The sequence below is a fragment of the Hippoglossus stenolepis genome, chromosome 4, assembly GCF_022539355.2.
Source record: "Hippoglossus stenolepis isolate QCI-W04-F060 chromosome 4, HSTE1.2, whole genome shotgun sequence".
Classification (NCBI taxonomy): Eukaryota; Metazoa; Chordata; class Actinopteri; order Pleuronectiformes; family Pleuronectidae; genus Hippoglossus; species Hippoglossus stenolepis.
In genome coordinates, this window is record NC_061486.1 from 26,324,714 (window position 1) to 26,343,190 (window position 18,477).

At 41.4% G+C, this 18,477-nt stretch overlaps 3 protein-coding genes across 3 annotated transcripts; 2 read left to right on the forward strand and 1 right to left on the reverse strand.

Annotated features, from left to right (window-relative positions):
• Positions 1-263: 263 nt before the first annotated feature.
• On the forward strand, positions 264-3,918 carry scg2a (secretogranin II a). Its single transcript, XM_035155480.2, has 2 exons — positions 264-393; positions 1,580-3,918. The coding sequence occupies exon 2, from the start codon at positions 1,588-1,590 to the stop codon at positions 3,526-3,528; it is 1,941 nt and encodes a 646-aa protein (XP_035011371.2). The 5' UTR covers positions 264-393; positions 1,580-1,587; the 3' UTR covers positions 3,529-3,918.
• ap1s3a (adaptor related protein complex 1 subunit sigma 3a) lies at positions 3,795-8,149 on the reverse strand. The gene is made up of 5 exons (XM_035155483.2): positions 8,026-8,149; positions 6,976-7,154; positions 6,142-6,250; positions 4,339-4,476; positions 3,795-4,257 (listed from the first exon to the last, which is right to left on the reverse strand). The coding sequence occupies exons 1-5, from the start codon at positions 8,026-8,028 to the stop codon at positions 4,222-4,224; spliced, it is 465 nt and encodes a 154-aa protein (XP_035011374.1). The 5' UTR covers positions 8,029-8,149; the 3' UTR covers positions 3,795-4,221.
• A 1,163-nt stretch (positions 8,150-9,312) lies between these two features.
• Positions 9,313-17,950, forward strand: dhrs12la (dehydrogenase/reductase 12-like a). Its single transcript, XM_035155482.2, has 10 exons — positions 9,313-9,548; positions 11,663-11,796; positions 12,602-12,684; positions 12,806-12,901; positions 13,010-13,091; positions 13,180-13,241; positions 14,141-14,245; positions 14,848-14,938; positions 15,081-15,218; positions 17,060-17,950. Exons 1-10 carry the CDS (start codon positions 9,346-9,348, stop codon positions 17,173-17,175), a joined length of 1,110 nt encoding a protein of 369 aa, XP_035011373.1. The 5' UTR covers positions 9,313-9,345; the 3' UTR covers positions 17,176-17,950.
• The last annotated feature ends 527 nt before the right edge of the window (positions 17,951-18,477 follow it).

An 18,477-nucleotide genomic window follows, 5' to 3' on the forward strand; every position in this document is an offset into this window, starting at 1 on the left:
CAGTCACACCACTCATTTCCCTCACTGCCCTTGTATAGCTGCATTATGGATATATTCATTTCACCGTGAGATGCGACAAAAAGACTTTGTGCTGCCTCCAAACTATTTCAGTTCATATGCAAAGAGCCAAGCACTTTTTTTATTTTGCTTTGGCTGACTCAAATCACCGGCGCGTGCGTGTGTCTGCTGTGTGCGTGGGTGAGTTGCGTATACGCCCCCCCCACACCCACCCCCGCCTCTGTGTGTGTGTATGTGTGTGTGTGTGTGTTTTTGTGACGCACGAGTCAGGTGCTCCCTCTAATAGCGTGAGGAGCTGTCCGTGGTGCTGAGAACAACACTGACTCTGTGAGGCACAGAGATGCTCAGCTCCCTACAAACCAACTAATTACAAAGGTAACTCTTGTTTTTCTTTCTTTCACACTCTGTAACACAGCTGTAGACATGTTTACTTCGCACTAAATGCAGACGGATTTCCTGTCCCTGTCACTTCAGCCGCTGCGTGTAACAGTAGCTGTTTGCCAACCTGATGCTCCGACACAGATGTGGAGGCGAAGAGGTTGTGTTTGCGCTGCCCGCCGCGTTTCTTTGTTCTCAATCAGCGACCTGCTCTTTTTTTCAACCGGCTTTACCGCGTTTCAGCGCGAACATTTTATCTGACGTAAAAACGTCAAAAACGATTACTGAGCTGAGTTTTAAAATTTAAAAAGTAAACACGGCAGAATAACAACAATTTCTCGTCGCGTATGGTCTGTTTTATATTGTTTGTGTATGCATGAAAAATGTGAATCTATATTAATACAGAAATACCCAACTGTATCTATATCTATCTATCTATCTATCTATCTATCTATCTATCTATCTGTCTGTCTGTCTGTCTGTCTGTCTGTCTGTCTGTCTGTCTGTCTGTCTGTCTGTCTGTCTGTCTGTCTATCTATCTATCTATCTGTCTATCTGTCTATCTATCTATCTATCTATACATGCATACATATATAGATACATCCACACATCTATATACATCTTTATATCTATCTATACCTCCATTGTGCATGTACTTGCATTCAAATAAACATTTAAATACATTATTTCCCTTCAGACTTTATTGGACAGACCAGTTTGTTTAAACAGAAACTCGGTTAAAACAGAGAGAAACATCAGCCTTACCGGGTTGCCCTGACAACGGGGCCGTGACTCACAGAGAGCATCAATTTGACGACTAATGGGATTTGTATGGGAGCTGAATGCCGCTGCTATTACTGCTGCTGGCAAACAGGCGGCAGGACTCCAAAATTACTACAAAAACAACAACTCTATAATAATAATAAAAATAATAATAGGGTAATTTACTTTTGTCAAGTAGTTCAGATATTCAACATAAATATTAAATGGTGGATGGATCAGATTTTCCGCCTGATCTCCTCGCTTAAAATCAATACAGTTGTCGTATTGGTCTGTGATGCCGTCATCAGACCAGACGTTTTGAGTGATGATAAGGGCGACAGAGCACTAACCGCTGTGAACCTGTTAGTGTAATGTGTAAAGGTTAGTGCTGACATGTGCATCTTTGTCTTGTCCTCTGCAGGCGTCACCATGCTGTCACTCCCAGAGACCTTCACCAGGAGCAAACTCTTCCTCATTTGTTTTACCAACCTCCCCCTAATCCTCCTCTTCCTAAATTCCTCTAGTGTTCATGGGGTGCCACTCAGAGAGCGCAAACTGTGGGGAAGTGAATCAGGCTACCAGAGAGGAAGTGTCCCCCTGGCTCCTAACGTTGACATGATTAAAGCCTTGGAGTACATCGAGAGCCTCCGTCAGAGAAGCGGCACAGACTCCCAGCAGCACAGCCCTCTCTCTGCGGGCTACGATGCCAACCACATGGATGATGCAGAGAAGCTACGTGCAATGCTGAGACTGGCTTCTAACCCTACGCAGGGTAAAGATGAAGATGAGGAAGAAGAGGAAGGAAGGGAGGACAAGAGTGAAGAGCTGCTCCAGGCCGTGCTCAGCACACTCCAGCAGACAGAAAAGGCATCCAAGCTAGATTCACTTCACCCAAGTGCAGAAGGAGAAGGCATAAAGGACAGCGTGTATCCCAGGGTGCAGCAGAAGCAACAGGGCATCCCGCTCCACAAGAAGCTGCCGCTAATGTTCGAGGATGAGGAGGAGGGTGAGGGGGGTGAGGAAGGGGAGGATGAGCGGCCAGGTAAAGAGCATGAGAGCCACTTCAAACGCACCAATGAGAACGTGGAGGAGAAGTATACACCTCAGAATCTGGCAACGCTACAGTCTGTGTTCGACGAAATGGACAAGCTGACTAGTGCCAAGACCATGCACAAGCGCCAAGATGAGGAAGATGACATGGAGAATGAGGACGAGGAGGAGGAAGAGGATGATGATATGTTTAAGGTGAGGAATGTGGCGTACGATGACGTAGGAGGGGACGTCGCACTTGACTGGGGTCCACTGCAAGAACGGGAGGAGGAAGAGGAAGAGGAGGGGGGTGATAAACATGATATTGACCGAGGGCTTGATTATGTTGACGACAATGACGAAGAAGTGCATGACGATGATGAAGAGGAGGAGGATGAAGGTTACCCAGTCAAGAGGTCAAACGATCCAGACGATGTTGCCAACCTAGTGGACTATTACCTTCTGAAAGTGCTGGAGAAAACAGAGGAAGAAGAGCAGAAACGAGAGATAGAGGAAGAGGAGGAGAAGCAGAGGACTGAGAGGAGAGCAGCTCAGACACAGTACAGAGACGACATATTCCCACGAACCATCTACGAGTTCATTCAGATCTCCCAAAAATACCAGATCCCACCTGAAGACCTGATGGACATGCTCAAAACTGGTGAAATGATGAATCAAATCAAGTCACAAAAGATGAGCAAATTAAACAGAGCACAAAACCTGCTCTCTCAGATATCCAGCAAGAAGATACACAAGATTCCTGAGGCTACATTCTACAGCAGACGCCTGCCCGACACTCACAAATCCCCAGAGGAGCTGAGGACAGAGGAAATCCTCAAAATCCTGGGGTTAGGGGCCACGGACGACCGAGCTCCTGTCAGAACGCAGAAGCAGTACAAGAGCTCGCTGTCACGACTTCACACTCAGCCTGCGCGAGGTTTGGGGGAATCCACTCCCACGCAGCGGCGCTTTCCCAGCACATTAAAGAACAACTACGACAACACCATGGCTGAGGATGAGCTGGCAGCGTATTTGGCAGCTCAGATGCCGGCACAGTATCTGAACCCCACGTACAGCAGAAGCAGCAAGTCGAGCCAGAAGCGTGACGAGGCTGGACAGAGCATGACGGGCTCTTTTGAACAGGCCATACAAGACTATTTTGGTCACATGGACTCAGATAAAAGCCCGAATGAAAAGAGACAGTCTGAGGACACCGAGAGGGGAGGGGGCACGCAAATGCAAGACTTTGAAAATGAGGCCGTGATGAAACTGCTGAGCTACCTGAACCCAGAAACTGAAGAAAGTGATAAAGATGGGAAAAGTGTCCAGGGATATAAATAAAGCTGTAAATATATATATGTATGTAAGTATGTATGTACAGGGAGAGAATGATAACATAAAGATGCCGTCAAATTCAGTTATTATGTAGGTTTACAAAAGTTATTTATTAGCAGAAATATGAGTGGTCTGACATTCATTGTTATTCATTTGAGGTTTGTTTTTTTAAATGTTCATCAACAGCACTTAACATCAAGTACGTGACTCACCAGCCTCACATTTCAACACACACACACACACACACACACACACACACACACACACACACACACACACACACACAATCAGTGTTGCATCCCTAAGATTCACTTGTGTTTATCTTTATTTTTTGTTAATTGTTTCTCAAATGTGGCCATATGTGACAAATCTGAGGTGAATAAAGCATTGACTTTATTTTTTCCTTACCGTGTGGTGTTTCTTTATTTAAAAATAAACATGTTTTGCCTGTTACGTCTCAATGTGGTTGCAAGAACATATTTAAATAGTTAATAAATATAAAAAAACATTTCATATCTCCTCATAAAACCTGAGATGAATGAATTTTAAGATTAGAAGGCACTTTTAGACAAAGTAGGTTTGTGGTTATTAATCAACCACAGCATGATGCAAAATCAGTCATTAGCAGTCATTCAGTAAAAATATTCCAGAGCAATAAACCTTTTGCTTAAAGTTTTGAAATCCTGGTGCTGTCTCGGCTCAGTAGGCAGGCTTGCTCATGTATTCCTCCATCGTCTGTAATGAGAGAAGCGAAACATTTCATATGAGTAATCGCAAAACCTACACCAACTGTTGGTCCACCAGCTCAGACCGTACCTCCTGGAAAGTGTCGGCCTCCTCTATCGATGCACCCACAGCTAATTTTGACGTTTCTACGACTTCTCCTCCCATCAGGAATTCGTCCAGGATGAAGTACGCCTTCTCAAAGTTGAAAATGATGTCCAGCTCACACACCTGACAGACAGAACAATTCACCGTCCGTTAAAATGTAGATACGTTGCACTTCCTTGGTGAACGATGTGGAAGATAATTATACCCATTAGAAAAAATATTCAAACAACTATTTCTGCTCTTCTACAAAGGATGAGCAGGACCGAGGTGAATCTTGTGAAGAATACAGTGATGGCAAGTTGATGAGAGAAATAATAAGAGATAAGTTAAGACTTTATTAATCCTGAGGGGAATTCTTGTTGCTCCAAGATTACATTATCAACAATACATTCTATAATAGAATACTGTGAATAAAACAATAGCGTATTAAGTGAAAATTTAAATAAAAGTATTAAGTGTATACAGAGTCATGCAGAACCAGTGCCTAATAGAAATAACAATAGTGAGCAAGTGAGAACCAACACTAAATAAAAGGGGCAGTAAGTAGTTCTGATAAAGGAGTAGTGGTAGTAATCCACTTTTTGTTTGTTTTTCTGTAAATCGGAATGAAGAAGCTGGACCCCAAAGTGGTTTTGAAGCAGATGCATCATCTGAACACCAGGGGGAGTCTGACTGGTAAGTAGCACAGTGGATGTGTAGCGTGAGGACTCACTGTACACATACACTGGACACATATAGTGTATATAACAAGTGTAGTTCAGAGTGTTTGTCCTGTGTATGATTGTAAGTTTTAATAAAAACTGTTTCTGAGCCTTTTCACAGCTGATGTTAAGAAATACATCAGAGCAAATTCCAGCATCTAAATTCAAAAGTTCTGTGAAAGAGTGGAGGCTGGAGCAGCAGAATAATGTCCATTAGACTCGTGTATTCAAGGATCACATTGGTTTTTATAAACTGCCATGCAGAGTATATTCATATCTTTGTTACAACTGCATGGCTGTTTGATTCTGGATAACACAACATGGACTCATTAAACAAAAAGTCATAAGCTGACATGTTCGCACTTTGTGACCCCTGTTGTCGCCTAACGGGACATACAGATAAATCAATTACAATAATTGTATTGTGTTGTACATCATACTGAAATCAAATAATGTTTGAAACGTGATTGAAAATGTTCACATCAAATCATTTCAGACAAAGTTCTACAAGCAACAAGTCAGTTTAGCTAAACAAGAATGACCCTCAGTAGAGCATATATCTCCACTAAGGCCCGACAGTCCCCTTAGATTCAATCTAGCTGCACCAAATTACACACACTCAGGGATATCTGTTCCCTAATTGTGCCTAAACTTTTTTCATCAAGTTCCCTGAATAATTCCCTGGGAAATCAGTGAGAAAAAGAAAAAAAAAATCAATGTCAAAGAAAATAATATCTGGACCTGCCCCTACATCCAGATCCACACCAAAATAAAATGGGTTCTTCCCTGACCCATACCACATCCCCCCACTAAGCGTCATGGTAATCTGTCCAGTAGCATTTGCGTAAAATTGTTAGCCTCTATAACATTCATGTTGCTGTTGCCTAGCAGCAGCGTTCTCCTGATTTAACACACTGTGTACACGACATGTCGTAACCACGAGCTCTCCAGTGGCATTTGAAGGCAGCAATAGCTCCAATTCAACCTGGATATAAGTCTATTTAGCCAGAATCATTGAAAACAACCCTGGGTTTACATAGTAAATATATCAATAATGATCAGGATCAAGAAATGCAGTTCTACTTACATTTCCAAAGTATCTATCCAACAACTCTACGTATCTGTGCAGCACCTCGAGGGCCAGCAGCTCATTATCCTGCTCATCCAGTCCGACACTGAAATACAAGCTGGCGTACCTGAAGTTTCAGAGGATCAATGTCACATATTTACAGCAATAAGGTTGTCAAAATAAATCAGAAAACGTTTCAACATTACATGACATCAGTGGAAAGAAGGTAAAAAAGACCTACATTTAATTGTGAAGGTTTTTTTCCCATTGACGAAGGGAATAATTTATAGATCTTGATGAAAAAAGTCAGTCATGTTTATGGTGGAGGTGTTTCTATATATTTACAAAATGAATTTCAATATAATCAGCAAGACGATCTTACTTTCTATCCTGAGTGTAATGATGTTGAATCCCTGTTTCTTGAAATCTCTTTGTGTGGAATCTGGTTGACTGATTGGATTTCAGGGGACTGTTGGGCCTTGGTAGAGGTTTGTGCTCCACTGAGTGACATCCTGTTACTGCACTGGAACATATAGTGAGGTGATAGTGTGTCTTCCAGTAACTCTACCTTTATAACAAGATTGTTAGAAGATAAAAAGCCAAAAGAGGATAAGGCCTCCGTTGTACCATCACTAACATGGTCCTGTCAGTAATCTCGGCCATGCTCTGTGTGTTAAACTTGACCTTTGCTCTTTCTAGGTCTTGTTAACCATTGTTGAGAATGGGTGTGTCTAAAACATGTCACATACAGGCACTCAGCCAGTCTGTGTGTGCCAGGAAAGACCTGGTGATGACAACACATTACAAAAGAGCAATAACTTATAAAAGAAACACAACTGTGTCTCTAGGCACCTCTTGTAAACAATCTTGAGGTCCCTCCACTGGAGGAAGTTGCAGGAACGTGGTGGACGGGCCAACACTAGTACTATCATGTCGCGGATCACCTTCTTTTTCTCCCGGTCCGTCAGCGGCGTGAACCATTTCTGCAGCCGCAGCTTCCCCTGCCGACTGAACAGCAACAGGAAGTGCATCTGAAGAGGACGGGGGAGAGAAACGCTGAGTGACTTGTGACACTTCTACATTATTAAGGATGACTGCAGAAAATGGAAAATAACCTAAAGGGGGAATCTTGTGTTGTGAGGGTTAAATACATGTAGTTTGACAACAGGGAGAATACAGACACAATGTTCAGTGAAGAAATCACACACAGATGCTTGTGCAAACTATATTAACTCCTGAGCTGCAGCAAAAACCTAAACCACTCAACAGTCCAGGTTGCACCAATCAGCTTTCACAACAGGGAAGGAAAATGAAGATCACCAAGGAAACATTGACACCTTTTTCAACTCAGGTGATAAAGATGTGTTAGAGTTCAATGCTTCTATTGTGCAAGTGCAATTAAGAGCCCTTTGCCCTGAGGTGCAGCCGCAAGCTGATAATGTAAGAGATAAGGAGGAGAGACAGCAGGTGTACAACACTATATCACAGCTAATGGCTGTGAATCTGGATTATTCAATCTCAAAGAGTTCTTTTTACAAAGAGGATTTACATTCATGTGCCTTTGGAACATTGTTGTTACACAGACAGTGTTGGTCTTTCTAAAGCTTTTCACCCTGACACCAGCTTTTCCAATAAAACATTTATATCAGATCAATTATACACTATTTATCATTTCCATATGTTCAAAGGGACCAGGAACGATCAGGATCTTAAAACACAGTTTCAATGTCATGACCTTTGGCCAAGGAAGTCCGTCCTCTATTTGCAACAACAGAATAAAATAATACTTTTTAATACTTTTTAAAACTAGTGATTTAGAGAAACTATAGCTAATAAACTACTGAAACGTTTCTTAGGCCTGTATTGTTTACATAAACTACGTGCACGGACCCAGTTACTCACCATGTTGTCACAGTCAGTCAGAAGAAGTCTCCCACATTCAGATCCTGCAGGTTTCTGATCCTCACTCACACTTTCCCTCGTGGGTTTGGAGAAGAGGAGACATTGTTGCTGCTGCGCGCGCGCGCACACCTTCTCCGCTCAGGGCCGCGCCCTGCTGCGCTCCCGCTGCTGATTTGCTGGCCGGGCAACACACACACACACACACACACACACACACACACACACACACACACACACACACACACACACACACACACACACACACACACACACACACACACACACACACACACACACACACACACACACAGACACCCACTGACACACACATACACACACCCACACACTGACACACAATGAAACACAATGACACACAGTGACACAAACATACACACAATGACCCCCACACACAGACACACACTGATACAAACTGACACACAGACACACATGACACACACACACACACACACACACACACACACACACACACACACACACACACACACAGGTGAGTCAGCCAGTGAGCTGCTGCAGGCACGAGGTTGTGCATCAAATTTGCAGAAGATGTTTCACTTCTCTCTTTTGGTATAAGATACAAACATTTTGCTAATATGTAGGTTCAAGGAAAAGTTATTAAATAAAGTTGAGGTGCCAAATAAAATCATGAGATAAAGTAAAGTTTTTGAGAAGCTAATTCAAATCATGAGATTTACTTGAGGTGCTAAGTAACACTTAGGCAGGAGATGAGTTAACACTTTGAGGTGCTAAATAGCAAATATGAAGTTAGTTGAACATTTTGAAGAGCTAAATAAAAATGAAACGCGCTAACTGCTAACACGCTAATTTTATAACCTCTCTGTAGTCTATATGGGAAAGCGGGTGCAACTTGTCTACTATACAGTTGTTTTCTCTCTTCAATATTAGCGTCTGTTAGATGCCATTGACACTAATTAAGAGTAAACTAACTAATTTTAGCTAAACACAGCTAGCTCAAAGTTCTGGTAAGCTGACGTCAGTTAGCTTAATAGAATAGCTGATTTGTGTAGGAGGTGTAGCTAGCAGTTACATGGAGGTTGTTTCATTATGTTTCCGTTAGGTAGCCCGTATGTTTCATTATATATCATATATGAGACATGTTTCCTGTTGAACATATTTTAGCATGAGGCCTTAGAGAGGAGAAATCATCCGCTGATAAACTCAGAGACAAGAACAAACTGCATATAAAATAACATGTCCTATCCTAATCCAGACTAAGCCTACAGGGAATTCAGTCCTATTAGAAGAAGTCTTAGGATACAGGTTAGTGTGTGTGTGGCTGAAATGAGTGAACTAATGAATGCATCCTTCCCTCTGCTGGCTGCTGGGTTGGTGGGTGCCCTGATGTGTGTGTTCACAGAGCAGAGCTCCACGTGGTCAGTGTTCAGGGTAAAAGCAGAGCAGACTCAGCTGAGCTCAGTGAGCGACACCATGTCTCTGTACCGCAACTCCGCCTGGTTCCTGAAGGGAATGACCGAGTTCACCAGGTAAGAAAACTTTATCTGAGACTCAGCATCACTGCAGAGTCTGTGGACTTTCAACTGTGTGTGTGAGTGTGAAAAAATAGTTATTATTACTTCAGTATCCTCTAAGAAACTGTATATGAAGAACAATGTAAAGTTTGAATGGTCTACGTAATGGTTTAACTTGACTGATAATAACATTTCCTAATCAAACCGAGTCATTTTCTGCCTTTGTGTCTCGTGTTTTTTATTAAAAAAAAAAACGTCATTGTATTTCCGATTCTAACGAGAGAGAAAAAATAACAGAACAAACACAGAATTATCTAATGTGGCACTTGTATCTTTAAAATGTTTAAAAAGTTTAAAACTGTTTAACAAGACAACTGAAATTAGGGCTTGATTTTTAACTTGAACATAGAATAGAAAAGGAGATTTCTTTACTTGTTGGTTTGTTTCATTCTATAGGTACATATTTACCTCTGTTTTATGTCTGAGTTATAATGTCCATACTGAGATTCTAGTTATTTGAAGTGAAAAAATGTAGAATCTAACTCATTGTCTGTGATAGAGAGAACCAGGGAAACCAAGCTCATCTGCTCTCAGGCATTTACATTTCAAGACGTCAAACAAAAGTTCAACTGGAAGAAATATGTGAAAGGATTAACTGAGCAGAAGCAAGAAATATTAAATAAGATGGCCAACAGAAAATAAATGAATTTTATTTTCTAGTCAGTCACAGCTCTTTACTGTACAGGTCACAGTCACCCGTTCACACACACTTTCATTCATTCTCTCACTGTTGGTACAGCCGTCAGGGGCGGTTTAGGGTTCAGTATTGTGCCCAAAGACACTTTGGAATGCAGACTGGAGGTGCCGGGGATCAAACCACTAACAATTTCGTTAGTGGACGACCCGCTGTACCTCCTGAGCAGCAGCCCATATCAGAACGTTGAACGGCCACTGCCAATATCATTGATTTATGAAACCAGCAAAGTTGGTTATGACTCAGCAGGAGCCATGAAAGATGGTTGTTAAACCACAATAAGGCTCTAGAAGCTGTGTCGGTGAGATCTGATGTGTTGCAGCCCTGAAGCATCTTCCCTCATCAGTTAACACCGAGCCAAATCGTCTGAAGAGGTGCTTTTGTGATTGTTTCCCTTCTCCCCTTTGTTCTGTGTTATCTTTTCTCGCAGAGAGCTGGACGGCAACCCGCTCTGACCCTGCACTAATAGCTCTCTGCATGACACCAGTGAACAGAGCGGGCATTTAGCCTCAGTATTACCCCTCTCCCTGTGCCCTGTACCCCTCCCCTCTGCCAACCTCAACAATGGCATCCAGGACAATGGGGTCAATTGAGGTCCTTGGTGCCACATATACACACACACACACACACACACACACACACACACACACACACACACACACACACACACACACACACACACACACACACACACACACACACACACACACACACACACACACACACACTCAGATGCTCTTGTAAGTCGTCTCATCCCAACATCCCAAACCCTTCTCATCAGAGATGATGCCAGGCACCCTCTCTCCTTCATTGTATCTGTACAGTGAAATACAGTCAGCAGGCTGACCTCAAACACTAACCTGCACACACACACACACACACACACACACACACACACACACACACACACACACACACACACACACACACACACACACACACACAGACACACACACACACACACACACACACACACACACACACACACACACACACACACACACACACACACACACACACACACACACACACACACACACACACACACACACACACACACCTCAGAGGATTTACATTTATTTTCTGTGTACTTTCTCTCACCTTAACCATAACTGTTATTTGTCAAACATAAACCCTTGACCTGACGTCACCTTCTCCTTAAAGTGTCTTCACCTTAAAATGTAATGATTTACATTATGGGGACCTGCTCTTTGTCCCCATATCGCCGACAAGTCTGCCTAATGTGACTGCCCCCACAGATATGGTAATGCCTGTACCTCACACACAGGGATGCAGAGGTATTGATGAAAGTGGGTGGTACAGAAGTGCAGATAATCAGGCTGCTGATAAAGTGAAGGGTAATGCTGTCTTGCAGGAGCGCCTTCTTGTCCACCTCCAAGCAGTTTGTGGAAAAGGACCTGGAGGTGGCCATGGCCGGACGCTCCTTCATGATAACAGGAGCCAACAGTGGCATTGGGAAAGCCACCGCCATGGCCATTGCCAAGAGAGGTACCACTCTTACTCAAAAACTCATGTATGAACACAAAAATATATGAACACCCTTTTCAACAAGTTTGAGATTTTCTAGTGTTATTACCAGGGAATATAGTTGTAGATTTACAAATTATTTTATTTCTGTGAATAGTGTTTTATTGAGTTTTTCTCATTCATGTGGCAGAATCAATAACCTGGATTACAAACAAACAATATACATGCTAAAAGGAAAAGAAAAAGAAAATTATATTAAAATTTAAAAAACATTATTAGTTATATTATTCACAAATACATTTTAATACATTCACAGAGTACTATTCTAAGCAATTATACTACACATGGCACAGCATTTAATGGTATGAAACAGGTCTACAGTACACACTTGTACACAGTGGCTCTATTACAAATTGCCCAAGAATATCAACTGTTTCTTTTATTTTTCTTTATTTCGCTCCCTTATAACCTAAGTAAATTACTCAAAGGAATTTATTTATCTATTTATTCATTTATTTAGTTTGTTTATATATTTATATCCATTCATATACCTAATCAGGTTGTTGGGTCTGTTGGGAAAGTTGTGATGGTATATGTACCGGTCTGATTTGGTAAGCTCATTTAATGTCAGAAGAAACAAATAAATCCTAGTATTCTTTATATTCTGGTAGGTAAGGTTTATAAATATTTATTGAACAGTGTAGCTCATACAGTGATCATATAAAATTGGATTCATCACAGGCAAGTGAAGACGTGCTGAGCAGATATGACCTCAGCTGGTACAACACATTATGTGAGAATGATGTTTATTCTGTCCCTGTCGCAGGCGGAACCATCCACATGGTCTGCAGGAACAAGGACAAGGCAGAGGAGGCGAGGGCTGACATTGTAAAGGAGACGGGAAATAAAGTACAGTATGAGTCACTTCTCAACAGATTTGTTTTTTTTTAAAGACAAACAACCTTCAGATTGACCTTGTGTCCCCAGACGAGACATTATTCATTGTTGGAAATGGCTGCTGTCTTTACAGGAGGTCTATGTCCACATCCTGGACCTGTCTGAGACCAAGAAAGTCTGGGAGTTTGCTGAGGCATTTAAGAGAAAGTACAAGACCCTAAATGTACTGGTAAGTGGCATCAGTATTTTCATATATGACAAAATTATTGCGTAAACAGATTATTAGTTCCATGTGTCCATTAGAATAAGAAATAAAAACTACTTATTCATGTTGTAGATCAATAATGCAGGTGCCATCATGGGTCAGAGGGATGTGAATGCTGAGGGGCTTGAGAAGAGCTTCGCCACCAACGTCCTGGGTAAGTGGAAGGTCAGTGTATGAGGTGTGAGGAAAGTTTGGGATAGATGTGAAAAGTGTTCTTTCTCTCCTCCTCGTTTGTCCGTTAGGTGTTTACATCCTCACCAAGAGTCTCATTCCTCTGCTGGAGAAGAGCGCAGATCCCAGAGTGGTGAGTTTGAGACACACAAGCTTCTATGTCGGTCCGACCTACACACAGTTTGTCCCCAGGCCCGGCAGACTAAGGTAGACTCAAAACAAATGATGAGGGCTATGATTGCTCTGATCGGTCTTACCCAATGGTAGCGGCCTGGATGAGTGTTATCTCTTATAATGATCACTGTGGTTGTCACTCACATACAAAAAGATTATTAGAAAGTACTCATAATGCAAGTAATGACCAATGTCAGAGTTATTTAATACCAATATAAAATACTTGATTATTACTGCTGCATAATATGGAAGCAATAATCTCTTCGATACAAATGTATCATATCATATTAGCTGATCAGAGGTTTTGCATTGAATCTGCAAATAAATGAGCATTTTCAAGTGTCAGATTAATGAAGAGGAGGAAAGACTAAAGTGTTTCCCTGTAAAGTAAAGGGAAACTTAAGTCGTACATAAGTTTCACTTTTTTGTATCCACATGTGTCTTTAACTAAGCTATTTTAAAGGGTCATACGATCATTGTATTTAATTCTATATCTATGTATTTTATTTTTTCTGTTAAAAAATCTAAGTTTTATGATTTTAAACTTTTACAGATTTTGATTTAGATTCATCCTTTTTTATTTCTTTCACCTCCTTTAATATTTTTATCTCTTTTATACTACTCTTTTTAATCTTTTATTTTGCTTGAAAAATGATTCAATTAATTCAAATGGACAGAGGTGAAAACTTAATCCTTGCCAAGTTAATGAAAGTACTTAAGTACCTCAAAGTTTGTACTCGCTGTAAAATATGTGAATGAACTATGCACCACTGTAATGTAAGTGAGGATTTAATGACAGGATGTTCAAAATAATATGGAATTAGATTTGACAACAGGACCTGTTTCCTTCATGTTCAGATCAGCGTGTCCTCAGGGGGAATGCTGGTGCAGAAGCTCAGGACAGGAAACCTGCAGTCTGACAGGGGCCGTTACGATGGCACCATGGTCTACGCCCAGCACAAAGTAAGAAGTGAGCCTGAGCCCGCACATCAGTGTGGTAACGCACTGCAGAGACTCTCAGTCCTCAGGAAACAGACAGTTTAATTTCATGTAGAGAGAAAAACATAGACCGCAGGGTAGATGTTTGCAGTAGTTATTGCAGCTGAGCCCTTTATTATTCTTAGAGATCATCCATGAATCAGATGAGTATTTGTTTTCCCCTTGTTATAAACGACTATAAAACTCATTAGAAGTAACAATGGTGTGGTTACATTTTGATCAAAGTCAATTATGCATGAAAATGCTGGAAGAAGCTTAAGGTTTAAAATGGACAAATGCACACATGTTGCATATGGATCATAAATCTGGCAAATAGAAGTTTCAGTGCAAAACATCACACAGAGCTTCTTCTTCAAAAGTTAATGTCAGATAAATCCTGTTTTATGTGATGTCACAGAGAGCAGCAAGGACACCTGTGTGTGGACTCCTCGAATCTGTGTCTGTATCTGTTTCATGTTGACAATTAGAAAAGTGAAGATAGAAGAAGTTTGGTTTAACTAACAGTGGCACGTCAACGAGATGTGTGTGCTTTACCGACTTACAGTGTGTGTGTGTGTGTGTTCCAGAGGCAGCAGGTGGTGCTGACAGAGCAGCTGGCAAAGACTCACACAAACATCCACTTCTCCGTCATGCACCCTGGCTGGGTGGACACCCCAGGTACCGTCCACTCACACATACTCTGAATTAACTGCCACCACCCTTTGGACAAATTTAACAAAACAAAATGTAATCCTTATTGTTCTCTAATAATTACCCATGTTTGTGTGTCTTGCTCTGTGGCTCTGTCTCTCTGCCCCAGCGGTGGCCAATGCCATGCCAGACTTCCATCGCTCCATGAAGGAGAGTCTGCGAACCCCTGAGCAGGGGGCTGACACCGTGGTGTGGCTGGCTGTCTCTGAGGCCACAGCCACAAACCCTAGTGGACGCTTCTATCAGGGTATGATGCAAAATGTGAAGAAACTTAAACATGCTTTGTGTGTGTGTGTGTGTGTGAGTTTGTTTAATAGGGACTTGTTAAAAAAAAAGGTTTCACAAAACAGAGAGAGGTTAAATTTGAATCATCTAAGACTTCAAAAAACCTTAAGAATGGGGAGAAAGGTCAGGATGGAGGACTGCTGGCTGAATTATGTGTTTGTCAGCTGTGGGTTGGATGGGGGGGTATGGTGTGTGTGTGTGTATGTGAGTGTGTGGGTTTGGCCTGTGTCCATTGCAGCTGGAGTGGACTGCTCTTGGTGCCAGATACTGCCAGAGAGTACAGTGCCTCTATAAGTGCGCACACACACACACACACACACACACACACACACACACACACACACACACACACACACACACACAATGACCCCAGTGGACTTGAGGCTGGAGCCCAGCAGAAAAAAAACACTTCAAGAGAGACATAAACATACTGTGTTCACCCTTTAATGTGATTAACTATGAGGCAGTTATGTCTGATGTCCTCATTTAGAAAAATCGTTGCCAGTTGATCAACCTCGCTGCTTCTATTTATTTAATGCCCCAACAAAGATGTGGAGCCGACCTGCTTTAGAGGAGGTCACGTTGAACTGAAGACATCATGTCTGTTTGGATCTTGGATGCAGAATGAGCCCAAACTCTGAGGCTTAACATCAGTCAGGCTTCATCTCATGTCAACACTCTCTCAGCCAAACAGCTACAAATGCCAAAATCATAGCAGCTATCAACAAAGGAAATATTTTAAACAGGGTGGCAACAATGAAAAATGTCAATGTTTGCATCCCCCTGCAGGTTGAAACCCCATGATCCAATAAAGCACATGTTCAGATCTAAACTACTGTTTAGCTGCTCACTTTGCTTAGACATCGAGGCATCAGAGTTATTTGCACTGAAAGTTTTCTACTGAAATACTTCTAGAAATACTGATGATGTACATGTACAAGAGCGGCAGTTCAATTACTTCCTTGAACAGAATAAAAAAATCTTCAATTTATTTCCAAATGTTTTTAAAATGTTCTCTTTCCTGTCATTGGCAGAAATTATTATTAGAAAATGTTTCTTTATCTGCTTGATGGCTGCGACATTAGACATCTCTTAATTAACGGTTAATGTCAATTAACCATTTTTCATTGTTTTATTTTCTGCTGCCAATCCAGGTCATATTAATTTGATTGATAGTTTCAATAGAAACTATTGTTATATACTGTATACAATTAGGAGAATCTTCGCCTCAAAGTTCGGGTGAAGTGTCTTTCCCTTGAAATTCAAAAAATGCTTTTAGAACAAGGTGCTGGGAGGCAGAGCTAAGATATACCCACCTTTGAATAGAGGGTGTTTTCAAATATGAATCTCATGCAGAGATGACTTTAATGATTTTTATGAATAACTCTAGGCCATATCTTCTCTGGGTCTTAATCATACACCAAGTGATCTTGAAACAGGTGTTACGTCGTATTTTGTGTGGCATTAAAAAGCCTTCCATTTAAATGGGTGAACCCTGCAGAAACCCTGCTGTGTGTGTTGTGTCTCAGCTTCAAGAGACATGCCTGGCTGAGTCTGTTGCCATTGGTGATGAGGATTGAAAATGAATCCTGTGTTTGCACTTGATTTGATGTGTCACATGACCTTTATTGCCTTTTAAACACACACCACATCAATGTTGACCCTCTGATACAAAACGTCTGCTCCGTGACACCATGTACAAGTTAGTGTCCCTTAACATTAGAAGCACACTAGGGATTAAAACATATATTTGAGCCAACAAACAGACCTTGATGTTAACATGTATGTGTTGTTTGTGTTCAGACCGAAAGATGGTGTCCACCCACCTGCCGCTGGCCTGGTCCCACAGCTCCCCCCAGGAGGAGCTGAAGTTAATGTCTCTGCTGGAGGACTTGGCCAAGACATTCCAGCCTCACTGAGACACCGGGACACTGGTCATTATGTCCAGGACCAGTACTAACGCCATCAGTTAACACTGAGCCAGGCCGGGCTCCAGAGAGGATCTGCTTCTGTTGTCCAAAAAGCATTTGGAGAGTTTGAAACAGATTTGGTCTGTTATAGAAAGGGACAAATGGAAACCAGACAGACTAAACTCACCTGTAACCAACGGTTTAACACGCTTTTTAACTATTTATATGAAAAATTTGTTTTTCTTACTGTAAGCTCGACCTTATAGGGATGAAAACCTTTAAACCTTTATGAGTGGTTGATATTGAGGCTGCTTTCAGTGTGTTTTATGAGGTTACACAAACACACACACACACACACACACACACACACACACTTCCAGTCTGTTGCTGTGGCTTTATGAACGTTGTCTATCAGATGGGAATCTGATGTGACCTAAGTCACTCCATTATAAACTCAAGATACCTGTCATGTGCTCAGTCTGATGTTACTGTCTGCATAATTAACATGCATCATGTACACTGAACAGCTATGTAAGTAACTCATGTATTTGCTATAGTGCAGCGTCTGTACTGTGCAGGTTGAGCTCAGGCTGGAGATGAAGTGTTCTCTCCATGAGCAGTGTGCCTCACACCACACAGCAGCATCACTTCACATGTGCAATTAAACCGATGTATTTATCTGCCCAGCACCTTTAAAAAGGCATTTTACTCACTGGTGTGAGGTTGTCTTGTAAATGTATGCTTCAATAATAAATGTATGCTTCAATAAAAAAATCATTACTAATTTGAGTAGTGTCATTGTGCCACTAAAAGAAACACAATCACATAAACACATCAGAATATGTTTAATAACCCTGTAGATCCCTGATGATGTTTTGCATGAATGAGTTTTTACCCACACTTGGAGCTGGGATGAGATCAGTTTGCCAGTACCATCGACCGACTAACAGCCAATTCAGCTAATTGAAGTTGCCATATAAAATTGCAGATGAGTCTTAAGAACATGAAAAGACTTTAAAGCATCATATGTGTAATATTAATTATGTCACTACTGGTGATGATCCCACAGAGAGCTGTTACACTTTTTTTGATTTAAAGCAACTTTTTAATTTTGAACTCGTAACTTTTTTGACAATTTTTTATTAGAAAAGAATTATGATGAATCCACTGTATTCCAGGTGTGGAAATAGCAAACAGACAAAATTAGCGACTAGCCAGTGAAGAGCTATTAAACTACATCACCACAAACACAGCTCCAAATGAATGCTAGCACATTACAAGAACTTAATGGTAGTTTGAGGTGAATGTTGT

What these genes read in the sequence shown, in the direction of transcription:
- scg2a (XM_035155480.2), top strand. Translation starts at nt 1,588, where the DNA reads ATGCTGTCACTCCCAGAGACCTTCACCAGGAGCAAACTCTTCCTCATT.
- ap1s3a (XM_035155483.2), bottom strand. An exon ending in TGGATAGATACTTTGGAAAT is followed by an intron (nt 4,477 to 6,141) that starts GTAAGTAGAACT and finishes TCTGTCTGTCAG; the next exon opens with GTGTGTGAGCTGGACATCAT. An exon ending in AGGCCGACACTTTCCAGGAG is followed by an intron (nt 4,258 to 4,338) that starts GTACGGTCTGAG and finishes CTCTCATTACAG; the next exon opens with ACGATGGAGGAATACATGAG.
- dhrs12la (XM_035155482.2), top strand. Translation starts at nt 9,346, where the DNA reads ATGAGTGAACTAATGAATGCATCCTTCCCTCTGCTGGCTGCTGGGTTG. An exon ending in ACAAGACCCTAAATGTACTG is followed by an intron (nt 12,902 to 13,009) that starts GTAAGTGGCATC and finishes TTCATGTTGTAG; the next exon opens with ATCAATAATGCAGGTGCCAT. An exon ending in TGGTCTACGCCCAGCACAAA is followed by an intron (nt 14,246 to 14,847) that starts GTAAGAAGTGAG and finishes TGTGTGTTCCAG; the next exon opens with AGGCAGCAGGTGGTGCTGAC.